The sequence below is a fragment of the Sceloporus undulatus genome, chromosome 3 (genome assembly GCF_019175285.1).
Source record: "Sceloporus undulatus isolate JIND9_A2432 ecotype Alabama chromosome 3, SceUnd_v1.1, whole genome shotgun sequence".
In the NCBI taxonomy this organism is placed as follows: Eukaryota; Metazoa; Chordata; class Lepidosauria; order Squamata; family Phrynosomatidae; genus Sceloporus; species Sceloporus undulatus.
In genome coordinates this window covers 156,021,781-156,040,692 of record NC_056524.1, presented here as the reverse complement: position 1 = coordinate 156,040,692, position 18,912 = coordinate 156,021,781, and the positions used below count along the sequence as shown (strand labels likewise).

Here is an 18,912-nt window from a genome sequence, read left to right as displayed (position 1 = left end):
GGGTTCACTGTACTTGGAACTAGTAACAGAATTCAAATCAAGGTCTGGTAAACATACTGGACTGCAATGGTAGCTTATTTTTGTTACAGATAATTTGGACAAAATGTTAACAGTATAACAAAACTTTATAATAAATATTTACCTTATGGTCTGTAATCCCATAATAAAGCTTTATAAGATGTGTCTACTTTAGCATTCACCTGAGGCTGCATACCTACTTAATGCTTATCACCTCTTAGAGAGCATTTTTGCTTAATGCTCTCGCATTCCATACTGCCACATCATCCAGCATGCCTCTTTTGTTTATCTGAAGCTTTGTTTGCCAACTGTAAGAAGCCCTGCCCTAGCAAAGCAATTTAGTGACGGAAAACACAAGGAACTGAAACCTCAGATGTAATCCAATCCAGTTTTCAATAAGTTTGTTTATCATTATGTTGGTATGTACAGAGGCCCCAATCTACAACAGAAGTGGGAGCATTTGAACTCACTTATTTCAAATGGGTAATTTATCCAATGCACAGCAAAAGTTCAGCCAGACAAAAACCTTTTTCCTTGAACTGTAACACATGAAAAATATTTCATGTCTCTTCACTGTGTAAAGATAAATTGTAAGGAGGCTTGTTTGGAAATAAGACCGATCAAATTCAGTGAGATTTACTTCTGAGGTGACATGTATTGAATTGCACTGCAAATTTGCAGCTTCCAAGAATTTAACATCATACTGCACCTACAATGTAATGTTCCTCTTTTATATTATGTACTGTCAAATACAAGTCACAGACTTCCAAATGAACTACTATGCAATACAGTATTTGTAACACAGATGCAATATGACACTATATTCTGATACTGCCTTCTTGTCTTGTTAATAATCTAAAAGCACTCAGCAGTTGTGTTTTCTGTGTTTTCCAGTACTTGCATGGAAAACAGCCTGTATTTCATGTAAACCATTCTGATTTTGCTAAAGAAGAAAAAACGCTGTGTGTGTGTGTATTATAATATATATAAAAATATATATTTAGAATAACAGAAATAAACATCAGCTGTGTTTATTCTGTGGGGTAACATTTCACGACATAAACCTCAATCTAACATCCCCTCAGCATGGCATAAATATCCATATATGGACCTATGCTACACTGAGCCATATACTCTACTCTAGACTTACTGTAAGGTACCTGAAGTTGCTCCACATGGACATTCTGTGCTTTGCGGCAAATAGGCAGGATCAAGGAAGTATCTGGCTATGTCCCATAGCCAGGTGCCAAATGAGTACAGTAGGGCTGATGTCATTGTTTTGCATCTGGTTGTGAGGTCATAGCCAGACACTGCTCCAGTCCTGCCTGTGCATTGTGAAGCATGGGATGGTTGTGCAGGGGTGGGGGTTGGCTTCAGAGGCTTTTCATATACTTATATGTGCACATGTACCTGACAGAATCTTGGCCAATGCTACTCAAAATTTTACACCAGATTTTGAAGGTTTATTTGAATCTCACAAAAGTAAATAGTACCTCCTTCCCAAATCCATACTTACTTCAGCCCAATCATTTTGCTCTCAAAAGCTATGAACTAAACTTGAGCTTGGCTTTGGGAATTCTGATCAGTTAAAACAGTGACACTGAAGAATAATTATCAATACCTAGCAAGTTAAATTAAAACAATGAAGTCAACTTCTGTTTGGGTTGATTTTATTTTGTTTTTACTCTTATTTACAACTCCACTTCCATCCCACTATTTTTAGGCTTCCATGATTCTCTTGTTCAATAGCACTATCCCATGCCCATCATAGTATTTTTGGCTGTACACTTAATGGACTTCAGACTTTATTCTATTGAGCCTGGGAATATGTAGAAGGTTCGAGGATTCCTCGGGAGTAACAGCAAGTCGGTAAATTTACCTGAAATATTGCCAGTTTGCCTTTGCAATGCACATGCATAAGGAAGTGTCTTGAGAAATGCACTCTCAGTGTGCCCAGGGTGGGTCATGTGAAAGCACTGCATAAACTGAGAGGAGCTTCACTGTATATCCCAGAATATAACATTCTCTTACCAGACAAAAGTGATGTGAGAAAATTCCTGGGGGTAGAAAAATTTTACTTGTTGTTGTTGTTGTTGTTGTTGTGTGCCTTCAAGCCATTTTTTACTTTTGGCAACCCTAAGGTGAACCTATCATGCAATTTTCTTGACTAGATTTGTTCAGAGGAGGTTTACCATTGCCTTCCTCTGAGGCTGACAGCATGTGACTTGCCCAAGATCACCCAGTGGGTTTCTATGGCCAAGCTGGAAATCAAAACCAGTATCCAGAGTCAAACCACTATGCTACACCGGCTCCAGGAAAGTTTACAACGTTGCACTATACCTAAAAATTAAGAATTCCCAGCACAACACAGCCAGGGTCATTCTTGTTTTATGCCCTTGTTGCGAATGCTGGTTGCATGACTACAGTGACCAAACTCATCTGCAATGTGGTATCTAATATGTGGAAACTCTCTGAAAGTTTCTACTTCACGCCTTTATACCACACCCTATGTCTTTAGGAGGCCCAGGTAATACTACTAAGAATATGCAATGCCACCATAACAAGCTAGTAAAGCATCCTGACTGTAAGCATTCCAAGAATTGTTCTTCTTTTTTGGACATGCTGTACTATTACATAAGAAATAGAAACAGTTCAGTACATCTAGTCATTACATTCCAGAAAGGCATGTTCAGCAATGCATCCAACACTGGTTACCTGTGTGAGACAAAACGTATATCTCCACTTTCCCCTGCAAAGCAATGGTGGAAAGATTAAAAATGAATTAAACAACAATCATTAACATTTACAACATTTAAAGACAGCAGCATAGACAAAAACTGTAAAAGTAGGGAGGGGGGAAATGACTACAATAGAAGACAATGGTTTCCTCAGCAGTGGTGCCTAGTGGCTCCCATGTCAGTAGGGCAGTAAGGCCACTCCTGGTTTAAATCCAGGCTTTAAATGGATCCTCCGTGGTGCTGGGTTCTATTATTAAATAGTCTCAGCATTATGGATACCTCCTTTGAAGCTGATCAGATCTTGGCATGGATTCACCATCTCACTGACATGGAAACCACTAGCTGCTGCTGGAGAGAGACAGCATGGTGTAGTGGTTTGAGCATTGGGCTACAACTCTGGAGATCAGGTTAGAATCCCTGCTTGGCCATGGAAACCCATTGGGTGACTTTGGGCAAGGCATGTGTTCTTACCCCTGAAAATCCCTTGATAGTTCCCCCTTGGGTTGACATAAGCCAGAAACAACTTGAAAGCAAGCAACAACAGGCTGCTGCTGTTTTTCAGATATTCCTTGTCCTCTTTATTGCTCTAAATTAGAAAGAGTGAAGTTGCTATTAAGATGGAAACCTCATCAAATGCCATATACAGAGTAAGAAAATAAATTGCTTCCCGTGGATCTTCCTGTTGCTGTTTCGCAGTTTCTTTGTTCCACCCATGTGAAATTTCCCTGGAGACCATTTGTATATTTTCTTTCAAACAACGCACTTAAGTGTGCATTTTCTCTGAAAGTGCATATTAAATGCATATTTTCTCTCAAAATACATATTTAAGGCTACATAGTTTCTCTGAAAATAAATGCATATGTTGATATATTTAAGCCACCATGAATTATCTTGAAACTTTCAGAGAACTGTGACATTTGATCACTGTCAAACTCTCGTCCAAATATCAGACTGACACTGAATTCTTCCCTTCTTTGTGATATGCATGCTATTCAACAAAAACAGAGCTTACAAAACAAGTTTACATGTGCCTAAAAATTATTGAAGGAACTTAATAAAAGGATATAAATAACATATGCTTGAGCAACTTCCCTTGTAATTAAGAAAGCAGCCTAGCTTGGAAGAATGTAAATTGATGCCTGGGTAATTACTTGTTACTCTTTTCTAGGAATCAGGTATGCAATTTATGTAACTGCCTTTAAGTAAACCATTTAAAACATGCTATAATTCAGCTGTCTGTTTATTGTAGACTCTCAAAATTGAGAGGACATGGGAGTCATCAGAATCCTCCTCAGAGCTGGACACAGAGCTCCAAGTGCAGAAGACCAATTCTGAACACAGATTCCCCATCTTTGTTGCTACAGAAATATATATGCCCCTCACTTCACTAGTGTTGAAGGGGGAAGGAAAGGGGAGAAGTGTGGGAGGCACAGTGTATATAGAGTAGAGGAAGCTCTGAATGCTGTGAATCTCAACAATTTATGGCAACCTTTGACATGGGAGAACATTTTGACCAGTGCTGGAGCCAGGGGCCCATTCACACCACACAATTATAGCATTATGATTCCATTTTAACAGCCATGGTTCCATTCTGTAGAATCCTGGGATCTGCAGTTTAGGCAGGAGCATTTTGAACTCTCAAGCAGAGAGCACTAGTGCCTGGACAAATTACAGATCCCAGGATCCCATAGGATTCAGGCCGCAGATTAAATGATTTGCCTCTCATTGTTCTCAATGCAAGCAAAATTATTTCTTAAAAAAAAAAAGACACAGAGAAAACAGACCAAAAACTGTTCCACCCTCTTTTCCTGCTTGGCAGCAACCCAGCAATACTCTGGGAATGGCAGAGTACCCAGAACACTCTGACATAATGATAGGATTGTACTGTCCAACTCTTTTGATCATCTTTACCAATTTTACTGCAAATGCTAAGTCCAAAGAAAGGCATAAAGACCTTGAAACTTGTAGAAGGAAATAAGATGCCTCAATGTACTGTATATACACTCAAACATAAGTCAATCTCAAGTATGAATCAAGGGCAGGTTTTGGGGCTCACATTATGGATTTTGATATAACCCATGGAAAAGGTGATGGTAAAACCCAGGGGCATGTAACCAAAGATATAAAGGACGAAGTACAGGAAAACAATGCCAAAAAACTGTTATATTTATTTATATCCCACCCTTTCCCCAAAACTGGGACTCAGGGCAACTCACAACATTAAAAAAAAGTGCAATTAAAATTGTTCAAAAATAGTACATTAAACTCAAAATAAATTATTATAATATTAAAACAAGTTACATGTTAAAAGAATAAAATACAATTAAAAGATAAAAATGTTAAAAAAATACGTTATGTTCCTGTCTAGGCTTTCAAAAATGCCAGAAGTATTGCTGTAGAAGAGAGGCGTGGCAGCCGATGCTTCTTTAAGGTTCTCCCAGAATGGACTAAGCCCCCGCTGTTGCCCCTCTGTTCAGTGAAGCGGTTGGTTCCTATGTGTTTAAGACTTAAGATACAGTACTTACATTGACCAGTCAATATGTTGACCCAATTTTGGGGACAGGCTGATTTTCTGATTAATATTTCTAGACTTATCCATGAGTATATATAGTAACTGACCTCCCTTAATTCCCTTTTATCTGATCTGAAGGAACAATTTCTATTGTCATAACTGAAAACAACAACAACGTCTTGACCAAATGCAGGCCTGTGACTCTAAAATCATCATAATTTTCTTTGTTTCTGTATGATTTTTAACACCTTTGCCTGGTGAAGCCAGTGGAGTTTCAAAAGCTTGCAACATGTATATTGTGCATTTGGGTTGCCCCAATAAAAGTATTGATGTCTTGTAGATCTTGGGTGTTCTTGCACTTTTCTATTGACAGGATTACTTGTTCATCCAAATACCCTTATCCCTCCACATTCATGGAGGTTAGGGGTAGAAGACTACCACGAACATGGGAAAATCATGAATAACCCCACACCCACACCCACCGCCACATAGAAGCCAGTTAAAAGAGACAGGAGGGAAGGGGAAAAGGCACAGGTGTGTACCTGCTCCTTCTTTCCTTCGCATCCCCATGCCTTTAACTGGCTTTGGAGAGCCAGTTAGAGGGCCAGAAGGGCCGAGGCACAAGCGCTCACTCTTCCTGACTGCTCCCTCTCTCCTGGGCTTCCCCCCCCCCCATGGAGAAAAGCCTGAGAGGGAGGAGGAAAAGGAGTGTGCACCAAAGGAGGGTTAACATTTGGAATAATCAAAACCATGAATGTTAAGTTCATGAATGTGGAGGGTTAAGTGTACATGGCACTGCAAGGGATATAAAAGGCTATGCAATGTAGCCTCTGTCCATATTTATCAGTAAGAATTCCCATTTACTTTAATAAATCTTACTCCTAAATTAGTGTATACAGGAGTGTGCATGAAGTTTATTTTTGACAGTCAGCTACAATTAGTTTTAAGCAAGCCAAGATCATCTTAGTTACTAACCAGAAACACAAATATCATGATCTACAGAAGAGGGAGAAATGTTGCTGAGCAGATAAGTGAGGTAAGAAGAGTATGGTATTTTCAACAGCTGGAAAAATCCATGACAGCTTGCAGTATAAATATTACAGTCTAAATATGGATAAAATATTATTTGCACATTACCAAAATAAATAGAAGATGGCTTGCAAAGGATTCCACAGCCACAAAGCCAAGAAATGTAAGGTGTAGAGCTACAAACCAACTGGCTGACAACCAAAAGCAAAAAAAACAACAACTGGTCAGGGCAGTTCTTTCTGCTTGTCTGGCAACCTTACCAGCAACATACTGTGCCTGCCAGGTGCATAACAATCTCCTTGTTTTGGCAGTTCAGAGCAGTCAGCGAAACAAGAGAGTTGTCAAAGGTATCTCTCAAGCTAATGTTCTTTCCTGCAACTTGTGTCTTTGAAGCATATCACACCTCCCAAAGTACTAAAATAGTCCAATTGCTCAACTGCCCATTGTGTTTCCATTGCATTTTCCAAAACCTGTGAGTAAAGTAAACTGACCAGCCTTTATATTAGGAAGAGTGAGCTGATTGTTTCAGGTGTCACACAGTGGGGACAATTGCACAGCCACACAGCTGCCATCCTCAGTGTTGGAGGACCATGCTATGCATGCCTCACAATGTGTACTGGGTCTCTGGGGTATAGCAATGGATACTATCCTGTTGAAAGCACTGAAGGAAGTGCTTTCATCAACCAAGTAGTTTTTGTACATAGCAAGATGGGATTACATCTTGTCCTTCACTTCAGGCAGCAAAATGTCTTGGGCTAGCTCTGGAAACCATCTACACCAAATCTATATATCTCAAGGTACATTTATGAATTTTTCATTCAAACCATGTTGAGATATCTGTTCCCTTTGTAGGTTTAGTTAAAATATACATAAAAACTTCAAAAGCTTTATCAGTTCAAAGTCCAGCCTGTAGTCATTTGTATGTTTCTTCTCATAGAAAATATATTCACTTTAAATCTTTTCCCTCTTGCTGTGGGTCAAGTTCAAATGTAGTAAGGAAAACATGATTTGTGGAATCTGAAATGTTCTACAGACTTCTGATATCCTTCCTTCTCATACTCAGAATGTTTTGTTTCTTCAAACAGCAGCCCCAACATGTAATCTTTGTAAACTCTTATTAACAATGTCTGGTTATTGTAAACTCTTAATCACAATGTCTGGTTATTGGGTGGGCCTGATTTACCATGATCGCAGATTCAGTTCTAGGTGTATGAAGTTATAGATCGAACTCATACAGCTCTCCCAATGTGGCTGAATTGCAAGATGTGGCAGCCCTAGACATGATAGTCAAAGGTGAAGAATGCTGGGAGTTGGAATCCAACATGCTGAGGGCTGCATGATTCCTACCTCTGCATGAAAGGATCTTGAGCAGCATGACTGAAAGATACTTCAGTTCAAATGTCTCCCATAAATTCCTTATATAGTTTAATCAAGACACTATTTTCACAGTTCTCACCCTGTTCATTCTGCCATCTGCAAGATGAGGATAATAATTTTACTTAATAATCAAAACTTAGAGGGCTGTTGTAAGGATTACTGAGAAAATGTATGTGAAGCACTTGAAGAGCTTTGATATCACAGATGTTTCTTCTTGACCATACTGTGGTAGGTTTTGTTGATCTTCAGTAAATGACCAATCCCAAATTTTGCTTTAGATGAGCTGGTGCTAGTTAATATGATTTGAATCTGTGTGTATTATCTTAATCATTTTCTTTTTGCTGACATCTTTTTCCCCCTTTGTATATACGATTCTTTGAAGTTTTATGAAGCAATTGCATAACTCATGATCTTCAGAGTGTATATATCTTTAAAATGTACAGAAATATTTCTAGAACAATCCTTGAAGGAAGGTCTCCAGGGCAAGCCTGTGGAAATGAATGAAATCTGCCCAAGAGACGTTCCTGGGGCTTATGATACTTCTGTTTAACAAATCTTCTGTGGAAACAGTCTGGATAATCACATAAAATGGGCAAAGATCATATGAGCAATTCAAATAATGTTACATTATATAATAGTGCTTCTGAATATGGTGTAGTTGAACTTGTGGAATAGGCCGTCACTGCATTGTACTTCCTTTACAAGCAAAATATGTCCCAGGTTCAATCTTTCGAGTCTCCAGGCAAGGTTAAGGAAGACTCCTGTCTGAAACCCAGCAGGGTTGTTGTCATGGAGTGTTGCCAGTGCTGAGCTAGATCAATGCTCTAAATGGAGAAAAGGCAGCTTCTTGGATACCTTCATTAGATTTTTAATGAAGGCATCAGGCCAGGGAGAGTGGTGATGCTTGCTGCAGCTTCTCCTTGGGCCTTTGCATGCAGCCTCACAGCAGGGCTGCCAGGTGCCCCTTATTATAAGGGGTGTCCCTTATTGGAGGATTGGAAAGCTTTTTCTTTTTTCTATAGAGTGCACACGATGCCAAAAACACCCATGTTTCAAATTTGTGGGCCCTTCATAAAGACGGAAATGTGGGCATCACGTAATTGAATTCTGTGGACATGTGGGCATTATGTAATTGATGACTGTAATGTGTTCATATTACAGTGAAGCACATGGATAGCTTAACTGAATTCAATACTTTTATCTGGTATTTAGGTAGAACACAGACTTGTTAATAGCTGCTCCCTAATCGCCGCACATGTTCTGAATTCCAGCTGCCCCTATTGCTGTTTTGAAAAACTGGGAATACAGTGAGCCCTCAGTATCCACTGGGGTTTGTTACCAAGACCAGGATACTAAAATCCATGGATGCTCAAGTCCCATTATATACGATTGCATCGTAAGACGGTGTTCCTTATATAGCAAAATCAATGTATGTATTGGTTAGGTATTTTCAAACCGTGGATGCTGGAATCCATTGATTTAAAAAATCCATGGATATGGAGGGCTGACAGTACTGCCTCACACACTTGAAGCATAGTCACCCCTTGCATATTGCTGTCTGTGGGGGAGCAAACTCCCAAGCTTTTAAAAGTTCCTTTTTGGTCTATAAATTCCAGAATCCCCCAGGCAGCATGACTAACGGACTGTACAGACCAGCATCAAAGGCTGGTATGGGGACAGAGTGGGGGGGCATGGCATCCACACAATGCATGCCCCAACTCTTCCCCCATTCTGGCGTGATGCCATGCGCCTCACCACACGGTGGCTGGCATCATGACACTCCTCTGGTGCTGTGTCCAGATGATGCAGCGCCAAAGGAGAGCCGAAAAGCCACAGGGCCGGCAGCTATTGTGCCCTTTCCGCGGCACAAAAAGGAGCCACTTTTCGCAGCTCTTTTTTGCTCCGTGGAAAGGCCAGATCAGGGCTGTGGCATACAGTTGCTGCTGCCCTGATCTGGTGAAGATCGCCATTCCTTAGGGGTGGTCTGTTCAGCTGCTGAATGCCCAGTGAATCATTATGGGAGTTATAGTTCATAAAGTAGCATTTCCAAGCTCGGGGTGGAGGCGGTATTTGAGACATGCACTACGGGATGGAAGCAGTCAGCAAGGTTTTTTGTTTGTCTGTTGCACAAAGGCTTCTGAGCAGAGCAGCCTATTCTAGGAGCCTTACATTCGACAGCCATTCTTAACCACCGGCGCCATTTCTCACGCTGGGAGGCAGAATGAATTAAGAAGAATTAAGAAGCCTGCGTCGAGTGTAGAAATGACTAGTTATGGAGCGGAAGCACAGCCAACCAAGTTGAATTAAGTTAGAGATAAGACACTGGAAAGTCCGTCCTGAAGGAATAGGCCCTTTCTTTCCCCCATATAAAATGGCAGAAATGTTCTGTTTCTTATCAGCCCACAAGGGAAGCCAGAAGTGTTGATAGAGATTTGCCGGGGAAGGAGTCGAACTGCCATGACCTTTGTACAGAGCGAGGAAAGAATTGTGTCTTTAACCACCCACCAACATTCAAGATGAAACGCTAATAGTAATTAGTTCTCTTCAAGGTTTGTTTAGAAACTGCCTGAGGAGCAAGTTAGTCATTATTATTGTATGCTGGTTCCTCATTGTTATTAGACTTTCAGAGCTGCTTTCAGAAAGCGCCAGGGAGGCACCAAGAGTTCAGCAGTGGACACCAGTAATAGATGTTTCTGAATACGGGAAAATGTCCACATTCCTACAAGCCCAGCTGGCAAAAATGGATTGTTTTATAGGGAGAAACAGAAGTGGTCTGTTAGCACAGCACAATTCCAGCACATGGAACTGACATGAGGCATTTTCCCTGAAGAAGTTTCATTAGCCTTTAAAAAAATAACTGGGATTTTTATTGTTGTTCTTGCATTCCTTCAAGTTGTTTCCGACTTATGGCAACTTTAAGGAGAACCTGTCATGGGGCTTTCTTTGCGAGATTTGTTCAGAGGAGGCTTGCCATTGCCTTCCCCTGAGGCTGAGAGCATATGACTTGTCTAAGGTCACCCAGTGAATTTCATGGCCAAGATACAGTGTTGCCACCGAACCAAAATATAGCTAAATCATAGGTTCCATGTGCCATTTCAAGTATCTTTTCCACAACCTGCTTACACCACATCAAAATAATACTTCTGATATGATGGAGATAAGAATACTGATTTACTTTACAGTGTTGGAGTAAAACATTATGTGGAATCAATAGCTTTTATTGCAATCTTACACACACTTCGATAGGAAAAAGCTCCGCTTAACCTAGAGGATACGTTGAAAGCCGCGCCAGAAGAACCCGTCATGTGCCCCGGAAGAACTAATGGGGTGCGCACCTCTGGTGCACGCATGTGCACTGCCACACACCTTGGGCACAAACCCCATTACTTCCAATGGGACTCCAGCACGCATGGAATTCCCTTTATGTGGAGGGATCTGGAACGGGGGGGTGCACTGTATTTAAGAATAGGCATACGTAGAAGTGGGTTTCACGTCACATGGAAACTAATGGAATGAGAGTCAAAATCCCATTGATTTCAATGGACCCTAACCATGATAGTGAATGGTTCCCTCTCTTTAGAAGCAGTTTGTTGTTGTTACATGCCATCAAGCTATCTCCAACTAATGGCAACCCTATGTAAGGGCTCATTCCCATTGCAGTTTGCTTTGAAGCAGAATTCGGGGCTAATGACTCTCGTTCCTATTTGAACCCGCTTCTAATCCTCATTGGATCGATTCCAGGAGGAAAGAAGCGTGGCAAACACAAATAACCTGGGGTTACTTGATACTGTTTGTTTTGGTTTGGGGGTTTTTTTTGGTTCTTTTCATAGGAATCGATTCTGAAGCGAGTCAAATAGGTGGGAACGACAGATTGGAATCAAAGCATTCAGGAGGAGTGTTTATCATGTCTCCTCAGTTTATGACAGATCCACCATTTCTCCCCCTTGTCAGCGCTGCCTTTGTACTTGTTTTTTAAAATTAAATTAAACTGAGCACATATTCGATTGATCGCTTTTGCAACTACTTGCAAAGACATGTAGTTGCTAAAGCAATCAATCGCATATGCGCTCAGTTTAATTAAAAAAACAACAACATTGTCCTCCTTTCTCCCTTCCCAGGATGCCCCAGTAGTCCTGCGTTTCTCTCCCTCTCTGCTCCCCAGAAGATTTGAACCCTGGTCACCTGGACTCTTAATGCAACACTTAAACCACTGTACGACACTGGATCTCTTCAAAACAGTACCTGGGTGTTTGTTGTCTTGCATTTACCCATTCAAGTAATATTTCATCACTGTAGCCACGGTATATGAAGCAGTCATGAGCTTTGGGCTGTTTTCATAGTCCTTACATTGCCTCTAGTCCTGTAACTTCTGCTAAGGAGCGTCAAAAAGAAAATACTGTATATGCACAATATGTTTTGATTACTAATGCTAAGATGATTTCATCTACAAGTCCAAATTAAAAGAAATTAGTATCATTTGTGAAAATGTCTTCTGGATACCTTTGAACCTAGCAAGGTAGGGCAGGCCACCAGATCCATCCCATCAATTGAGTTCAATAAGCAGGCCAACAAACAGGACACTGCAGCCTTAACAAAATCACATTCAGGAATGTGTTATTAGTCGTAGTTACTATTGCTTTGTCTCAGGTCATAGCTGTTGTAGCAGCACTAGTTCTTCAACATATAGAAGCCAGGAAAACATATAAGGAAGAGAGCTCCATCCCCACCCAAAAGGCTCATACAGTCTAAATATATACAAAGCAGGAGACAACAAAGGGAAGGAAGGGAGGTGAAGGAAATGGGATGAATTGAAGCAACAGCCATTGAATGTACTTAGGGTTAGAGTCGGTGGATGAGGATACTATTCTAATTATTATTAATTATTAGAATAAGGAGGCATTTTCTGTCATGGTCTGGACTGAACTGAAGTGACATGAAACTGTCAGCAAGATCAGTTGCATTGTGTTGATAAAAGATACATCAATGATGCTTCCTCCTTATGAGTCAACAGGATCTTTGTCTGTGTTTTCATGATGAAACTTTGTAAAGTGTAATATATATACTTTGTTTATGCTAAATTTAAAATTAAACATGAATTACATTCTTCCCTCCACATTCGCTGGGGTTAGGCGCACAGGAGCCCTGTGAATATGGAAAAACCACAAATAACAAAATCACTATATTTTAACTTGAGAGAACACCTCTCCAGGAATCTCTAGGTCCTCCAGTGCAACTCTGGGGTCAACATCTGCCAGACATTGACCATAAAATTGTACTGGAGGAGCTACAAATGCCAAGTGAAGTGTTCTCTCTAGGAATCTCTAGGTCCTTCAGTGTGACTTTTGGTTAAAGTTGACCATAGAGTTGCACTGGAGACCTAAATATTCCTAGACAGAACATATTAATAAAATCCATGAATAATCAAATTTGCAAAGTCAAAGCTGAAAATGTGGAGGAACGAGTGTAATAACCAAAACATTACACCATCTCTAATGGAGAAAGCTATAAAGGAATCCAATTGCACCTTAGAGTTTAATTGGAGGGAAGTAATTTCCAGCCTAAGCTTTTGTGTACATAGTCCACATCATCAGATTAATAATAATAATAATAATAATAATAATAAATGGATTGTGCCCATGAGAACTTATGCTAGAAATAACTTCTTCTTAGTTAGAGTCAGAGATACTACTGGAATCCTTTGCGGAATCTATATCTGTTGTTGTTTCCTATTAAGTCTGCTTCAACCTATGGCATCCTTATGAATGACAAATCTCCCAGGTCTTGCAAACTCCCTTCATTGAACCTACCTACCTGCAGTTCAATTGTCCTCTTTTCCTACTGCCTTCTGTAACGCTCAAACCACTGTACCACACTGGCTCTCTTAGAAACAGTACCCGAGTGTTTGTTATCCCATATATACCAATTCATGTAATATTTCATCACTGTAGCCATGGTACATGAAGTAGTCACAAGAAGAACCCGGGCTTTGGCTGCACCTGCACTGCAGAAAAATCCAGATTGACACCACTTTAACTGCCATGGCTCAATGCCATGGAATTCAATGATTTGTAGTTTTGTGAGACATTTAGCCTTTTCTGTCAGAGAGCTCTGGTGCCAAAGCAAACCACAAATCCCAGAATTCCATAGCACTGGCCCATGGCAGTTAAAGCGGTGTCAACCTGGATTGTTTCTGCAGTGCGGCTACAACCTACATTGTCTTTTCCAGTGTGTAATATCATCTCACATTATGCCCAAAGTATGCCAAACTCGCTTTACTCAACTTGACTTCTAGAGGGAGTTCAGCTTGATTTGGTCTCATTTATTTGTTCATGGTATTCTGTAGAATCCTTCTTGGGCAATTTGTTTCAAATGAATTGCCTCTCTTCCTGTCAGCTTTCTTCAATGTTTAGGTTTCCCAGCCACAAAACAGAAATGGGAAATACTATGGGACTGATTATCTTTTGGTATTTTATGATACATCTTTAAACTTGAGTATCTTATCCAGTTTCTTCATAGCTGCCTTTCCAATCCTTGGTCTTCATCTGATGTCTTGATTTTGTGGGTATGTGCACCTTCAAGTCACTTGTCAACTTATGGATGCCCCATGAATTTCACAGGGTTTTCTTAGGCAAAGAAAACTCAGAGGTTGCCACTTCCTTCCTCTGAAATCTAGGCTACAGCACCTGGAATTCCTTGATGGTTTCCCATCCAAGTACTAACCAGGGCTGACCCTGTTGAGCTTCCAAGATAAGATGGGATCTGGTGCCTTTAGGGTATTTAGGCTTACATTTTCCATTTTGATACATTACTGGTATATAATATTTAAAAAACCTTTTCTGTGTCTTCATCGCCCATTTTAAAGTTATGTAACTCAACTGTGATCATTATTTTTGTTTTCTTAGTATTCAGCTGTAGCCCTGCTGATCTCTTTGAATACCATCGCCAATTTGGCCTTCCTGTAACAATGCGCTTGTGTTGTTTCTCAGGTTTCCCGTTGTGACAAATCTTATAAATCAGAAAGCCAGTGTTAAAGCCAACAAGGACCCAGTTCAGAGCAACAGAGTCAGTACTGCATACTCTCCAATATTTCACAGATGACAACTGGGACACACATGGGCAAGCATTTGTGTCCCACTTGCTTTAACTGCCTTGGCTCCATCCTATAAAATCCTGGGAAACTGTAGTTTGTCGTGGTACCAGAGCTCTCTAACAGAGAAGAGTAAACGTCTCACAAAACTACAGCTCCCAGAATTCCATAGTATTGAGCCATGCCAGTTAAAGCAGTGTCAAATTACATGAATTCTGCAGTGTATATGCAACCTCAATTTGCACCAAGAGAAACTGGGATCTGGCAAGGGCTGCGTCTATATTGCAGAAATAATGCTGTTTGATATTGTGAAGTCGAAGGCTTTCATGGCCAGCATCCATAGTTTTTTGTGGGTTTTTTGGGCTATGTGGCACCATCTGAAGATGCCAGCCACAGATGCTGGCGAAATGTCAGGAAGAAACTCTTCTAGAGCATGACCACATAGCCCGAAAACCCCACAAAAAACTACCGTTTGATATCGTATCAACTGCACTGGCACCATACTATGGATTCCTGGAATTTGTGGTTTGTCATCAGAGCTCTCTGACAGAGAAGCTTACAAAACCACAAATCCCAGAATTCCATAGCCTGAAGCTGCGGCAGTTAAAGGGGTGTCAAACAGCATTATTTGTGTAGTGCAGATTCAGCCTCTGCGGAAGGATTAATCAGCCCTTTATACATTGAGCTTGTGCATATGATATTGGCCTGTTTCGCACGGGCAAAAAGTATGTGCCGCGCGTGTACTAGGGTAAGAAAAGGGCGTCCTTTTTGGACGCCCCTAATCCTAGTATGTGCTCAGCACGTACAAAATGGTTCTACACAGGCGCCGCCATCTTGACATCGCGGACGCTTAGCGTCTGCACAGCATGCAGTGGAAGTGACATTGTGAGTATGCCATTGGCCACTTGCGCCGCCATTTCTGTGGCGCGAAAAGAAGCGGCATTTTGCAGCTTTTTCGTTGCATCCGGGAATCACATAGTTTGTCTGCTGTGGTTCCCGGACACAGCAACCAGTGGCGCCGACAGAGCGTCGTTTTTGGGTGCTCTCTAAAGCGCCATTGTAATTTGAAGGTATAATTTTACCTTTGCTGCTTGTGTATGTCATAACTGTTAACATTACATTGAGTGGTATGTGGGAAATACGATTTATGAGTAACACGAATACAAAGAAAGCATTAGTAAGGATTCTGTATGGTGTGAAACGGGAAGAGGTCAAGGGGGGAGGGTGACACTATGAATTCCCACACCAGGCGACACCAACCCAAGTGACAACATTGACTCATAGTGACCCTGTGGATCTCTATAACCCCTGTCCTCCACTGCTCTGCTCAGGCCCTGTAAATTCAGGCCCATGACCTCCCTGACTGCGTCTTGCCCTCTGGCATCAGGTCATCCTCTTTTTCTACTTCCTTCTGCCTTTTCCTAGCACTTTTTCCAATGAGTCATGCCTTCTCATGACGTGGCACATGCTATTTGACAGTCTCAGTTTGATCATCCTGGCTTCCAGGGAGATTTCAGGCTCAAGGGTTCAAGGACCCATGTCTATTTCTTTTTTGGCCGTCCACGGCACCTCAGCACTCTTCTCCAGCACCACACCTTGAATGCATTGATTTTTCTTCTTGTCTTCTTTCTTTACTGTCCAGCTTTCACATCTGTACATGGTGATGGGGAATACAATAGCTTGGACGATTCTAACTTCAGTGTTCAGTTCGTGTGTATTAACTCTTAGGTCTTTTAAAGCTCTTTCACACTGCCCTTCCTTTCCTAGTCTTTTTTGATTTCTTGAATCGTCTCCGCCTTGATCCAGGTTTGATCCATGGTACGGGACGCTATCACTATTTCAATTTCCTCATTCTAGGTTGAATCTCTGTAAACTCCATGGTCATTGCTTTTATTTCCTTCGTGTTCACCAGCAAGCTTGCTTTTGGCCTGTCTCTGCCAATTGGGACAGCTGATGCATTAGCTCAACAGCTCCCAAACTTTGGTCTTCTGGAATGTTTTGGACTTCAGCTCCCAGATTCCTGACTGTTGGCCAAGATGGCTAGGGCTTCTGGAAGTTGAAGTCCAAAACGCCTGGAGGCCAACAGTTGGGGAATCCATCTTCCAAATACCTTAAATGCTCACTTACACTACCTTTTTATTTATTTATTATTTAAAAAGCCACAACTACAGACAAATAAAATAATTTAAAATTTAAAAAATGACGTGTAAGAAAATGAATTGATTCGTGTAGAGAAATGGATTGAGAATGACCCATAATTTAATTTCTCAGGGAAGGTTAGCTGATGATAATAATAATAATAATAATATTTATTTATACCCCGTTCTTCAACATCAACTCCCAAATACTTAACATTCACACTCAATTTATTCCCTTTTATTTTTTAAAAAAATAATAACTGCAGAAAAATTAAAATAACATTAAAAAAATTAAAATTCATACTTAAGAAAAGAACCCCACTAATAATAATAATAATAATAATAATACCCTGTAGAGGAATGAATGGATGGATGGATGACTCTGTTTTGGCAGACAGCACTTTAATTTCTCAGGAAGCTGGGTGAAAGAAAAAGCCCTAGTCCTCCCATCTGTTGCAACTGCAAAGCTAAGCTAGTCTTCCCAAAAGGGAAGCAGAGCCTTGCAGTTTTGCAAACCTCTCTCTGGCGCGCGCGCTCTCTAACCTTCCATCCTAACAAAGGCTGGCGCGCGCCTTTTGAACCAGGTCCGGCTCCCTCTCAACCAATCAGGGGCCGAGCCATCTGCTGACGTCAGAACCCGGGCTGGGAAGCTGGAAGGGGGCGGACTGGCTCTGCTTCACAGAGGAGCTGAGGCTCTCAGAGCAGCAGCAGCAGCAGCACTACTACTAGCACCAGAGAGGCTTGGCACAGCAATGCCTGGCTGAGAGGTGCACCTTCTCCTGCAATTGCAAAGCCACCCGGATCTGCAGGGCAGCCCTATGCATATGTACATACTGCAGAAAACAATGAGGGTAAGGCAGAGTTTCCCCTTCCTTTTTTATTTTGTTTTATAATGTTCTGGGGAGCCCCCATTTTTTCCAGTAAGTTACATTCTGGACTAATGCTACAACTTCTCTCTCTCTCTCTCTCTTTCTTTCTTCTATTATTATTATTATCATTTATTTGCATCCTGCTTTCCCCTTAAATGTCACTTAAGTTACATTTTGGACTACTACTATAACTACTACCCCTTCCTTCCTTCTTCTCCTATTATTATTATCATCATCATTATTATTTATTTGTATCCTGTTTTCCCCTTAAATATCAGTAAGTAACATTCTGGACTACTACCACCCTTTCTTTCTTTCTTTCTTTCTTTCTTTCTTTCTTTCTTCTGTTGTTATTATTATTATTTGCATCCTGCTTTCCCCTTAAATGTCACTAAGTTACATTCTGGACTACTGCTACAACTACTACCCCTTCCTTCCTTCTTTCCTTCTTCTCCTGCTCTTATTCTTATTTATTTGTATCCTGCTTTCCCCCTAAATGTCACTAAGTTACTACTAATGCCATTTCTTTCTTTCTTTCTTTCTTTCTTTCTTTTTCTTTCTTTCCATTATTATTACTACTATTATTATTTGCAGCCTGCTTTCCCCTTAAATGTCAATAAGTTACATTCTAGACTACTGTACTACTACCACCATTTCTTTCTTTTTTTCTTTCTTTCTTCTATTATTATTATTATTATTTGCATCCCACTTTACCCCTAAATATCAGTTACTACTACTACTACTACCACCACTTCTTTCCTTCTCCTTCTCTTCCTATTATTATTATTATTATTATTATTATTATCATTATTTGCATCCTACCCTCCCTCTAAAGGTCAGTAAATTACATACTGGACCATTACTACTACTAGCAGCACCACCACTACTACTTCTCTTATTACTATTAGCTATGTGTTTTAACTTAAGTTTTAATATCAATAATGTTTAATATTTTTTTAGCTTTTGTAATGAATGTTTTTAGCTTCTGTCTTTTAAAGTGAGTGTAACCCGCCTTGAATCCCATTGTGGAAGAAAGGCGGGATAGAAACCCTTGACATAAAATGGAATACTGTAAATGTTATATTTTACTTGTATCCCACTCCCCCCCCCCAAAAAAAAATTGGGACTCAAGGCAGGTGTACAG

General features: G+C 40.6%; 1 protein-coding gene across 3 annotated transcripts in view; it reads left to right on the top strand.

Annotated features, from left to right (window-relative positions):
- Positions 1 to 18,912, top strand: part of RASGEF1A (RasGEF domain family member 1A) — a 325,383-nt gene that overhangs the window by 262,545 nt on the left and 43,926 nt on the right. Inside the window, exon 1 of one of the 3 annotated variants that reach the window (XM_042457798.1) lies at positions 17,618 to 17,750. The exons of the other annotated variants lie outside the window; for them this stretch is intronic. Within the exon in view, the coding sequence (XP_042313732.1) occupies positions 17,718 to 17,750 (33 nt within the window). The 5' untranslated portion in view covers positions 17,618 to 17,717. Of the gene's footprint in view, positions 1 to 17,617; positions 17,751 to 18,912 lie in introns of those variants that run through there. 3 annotated transcript variants of the gene reach the window in all.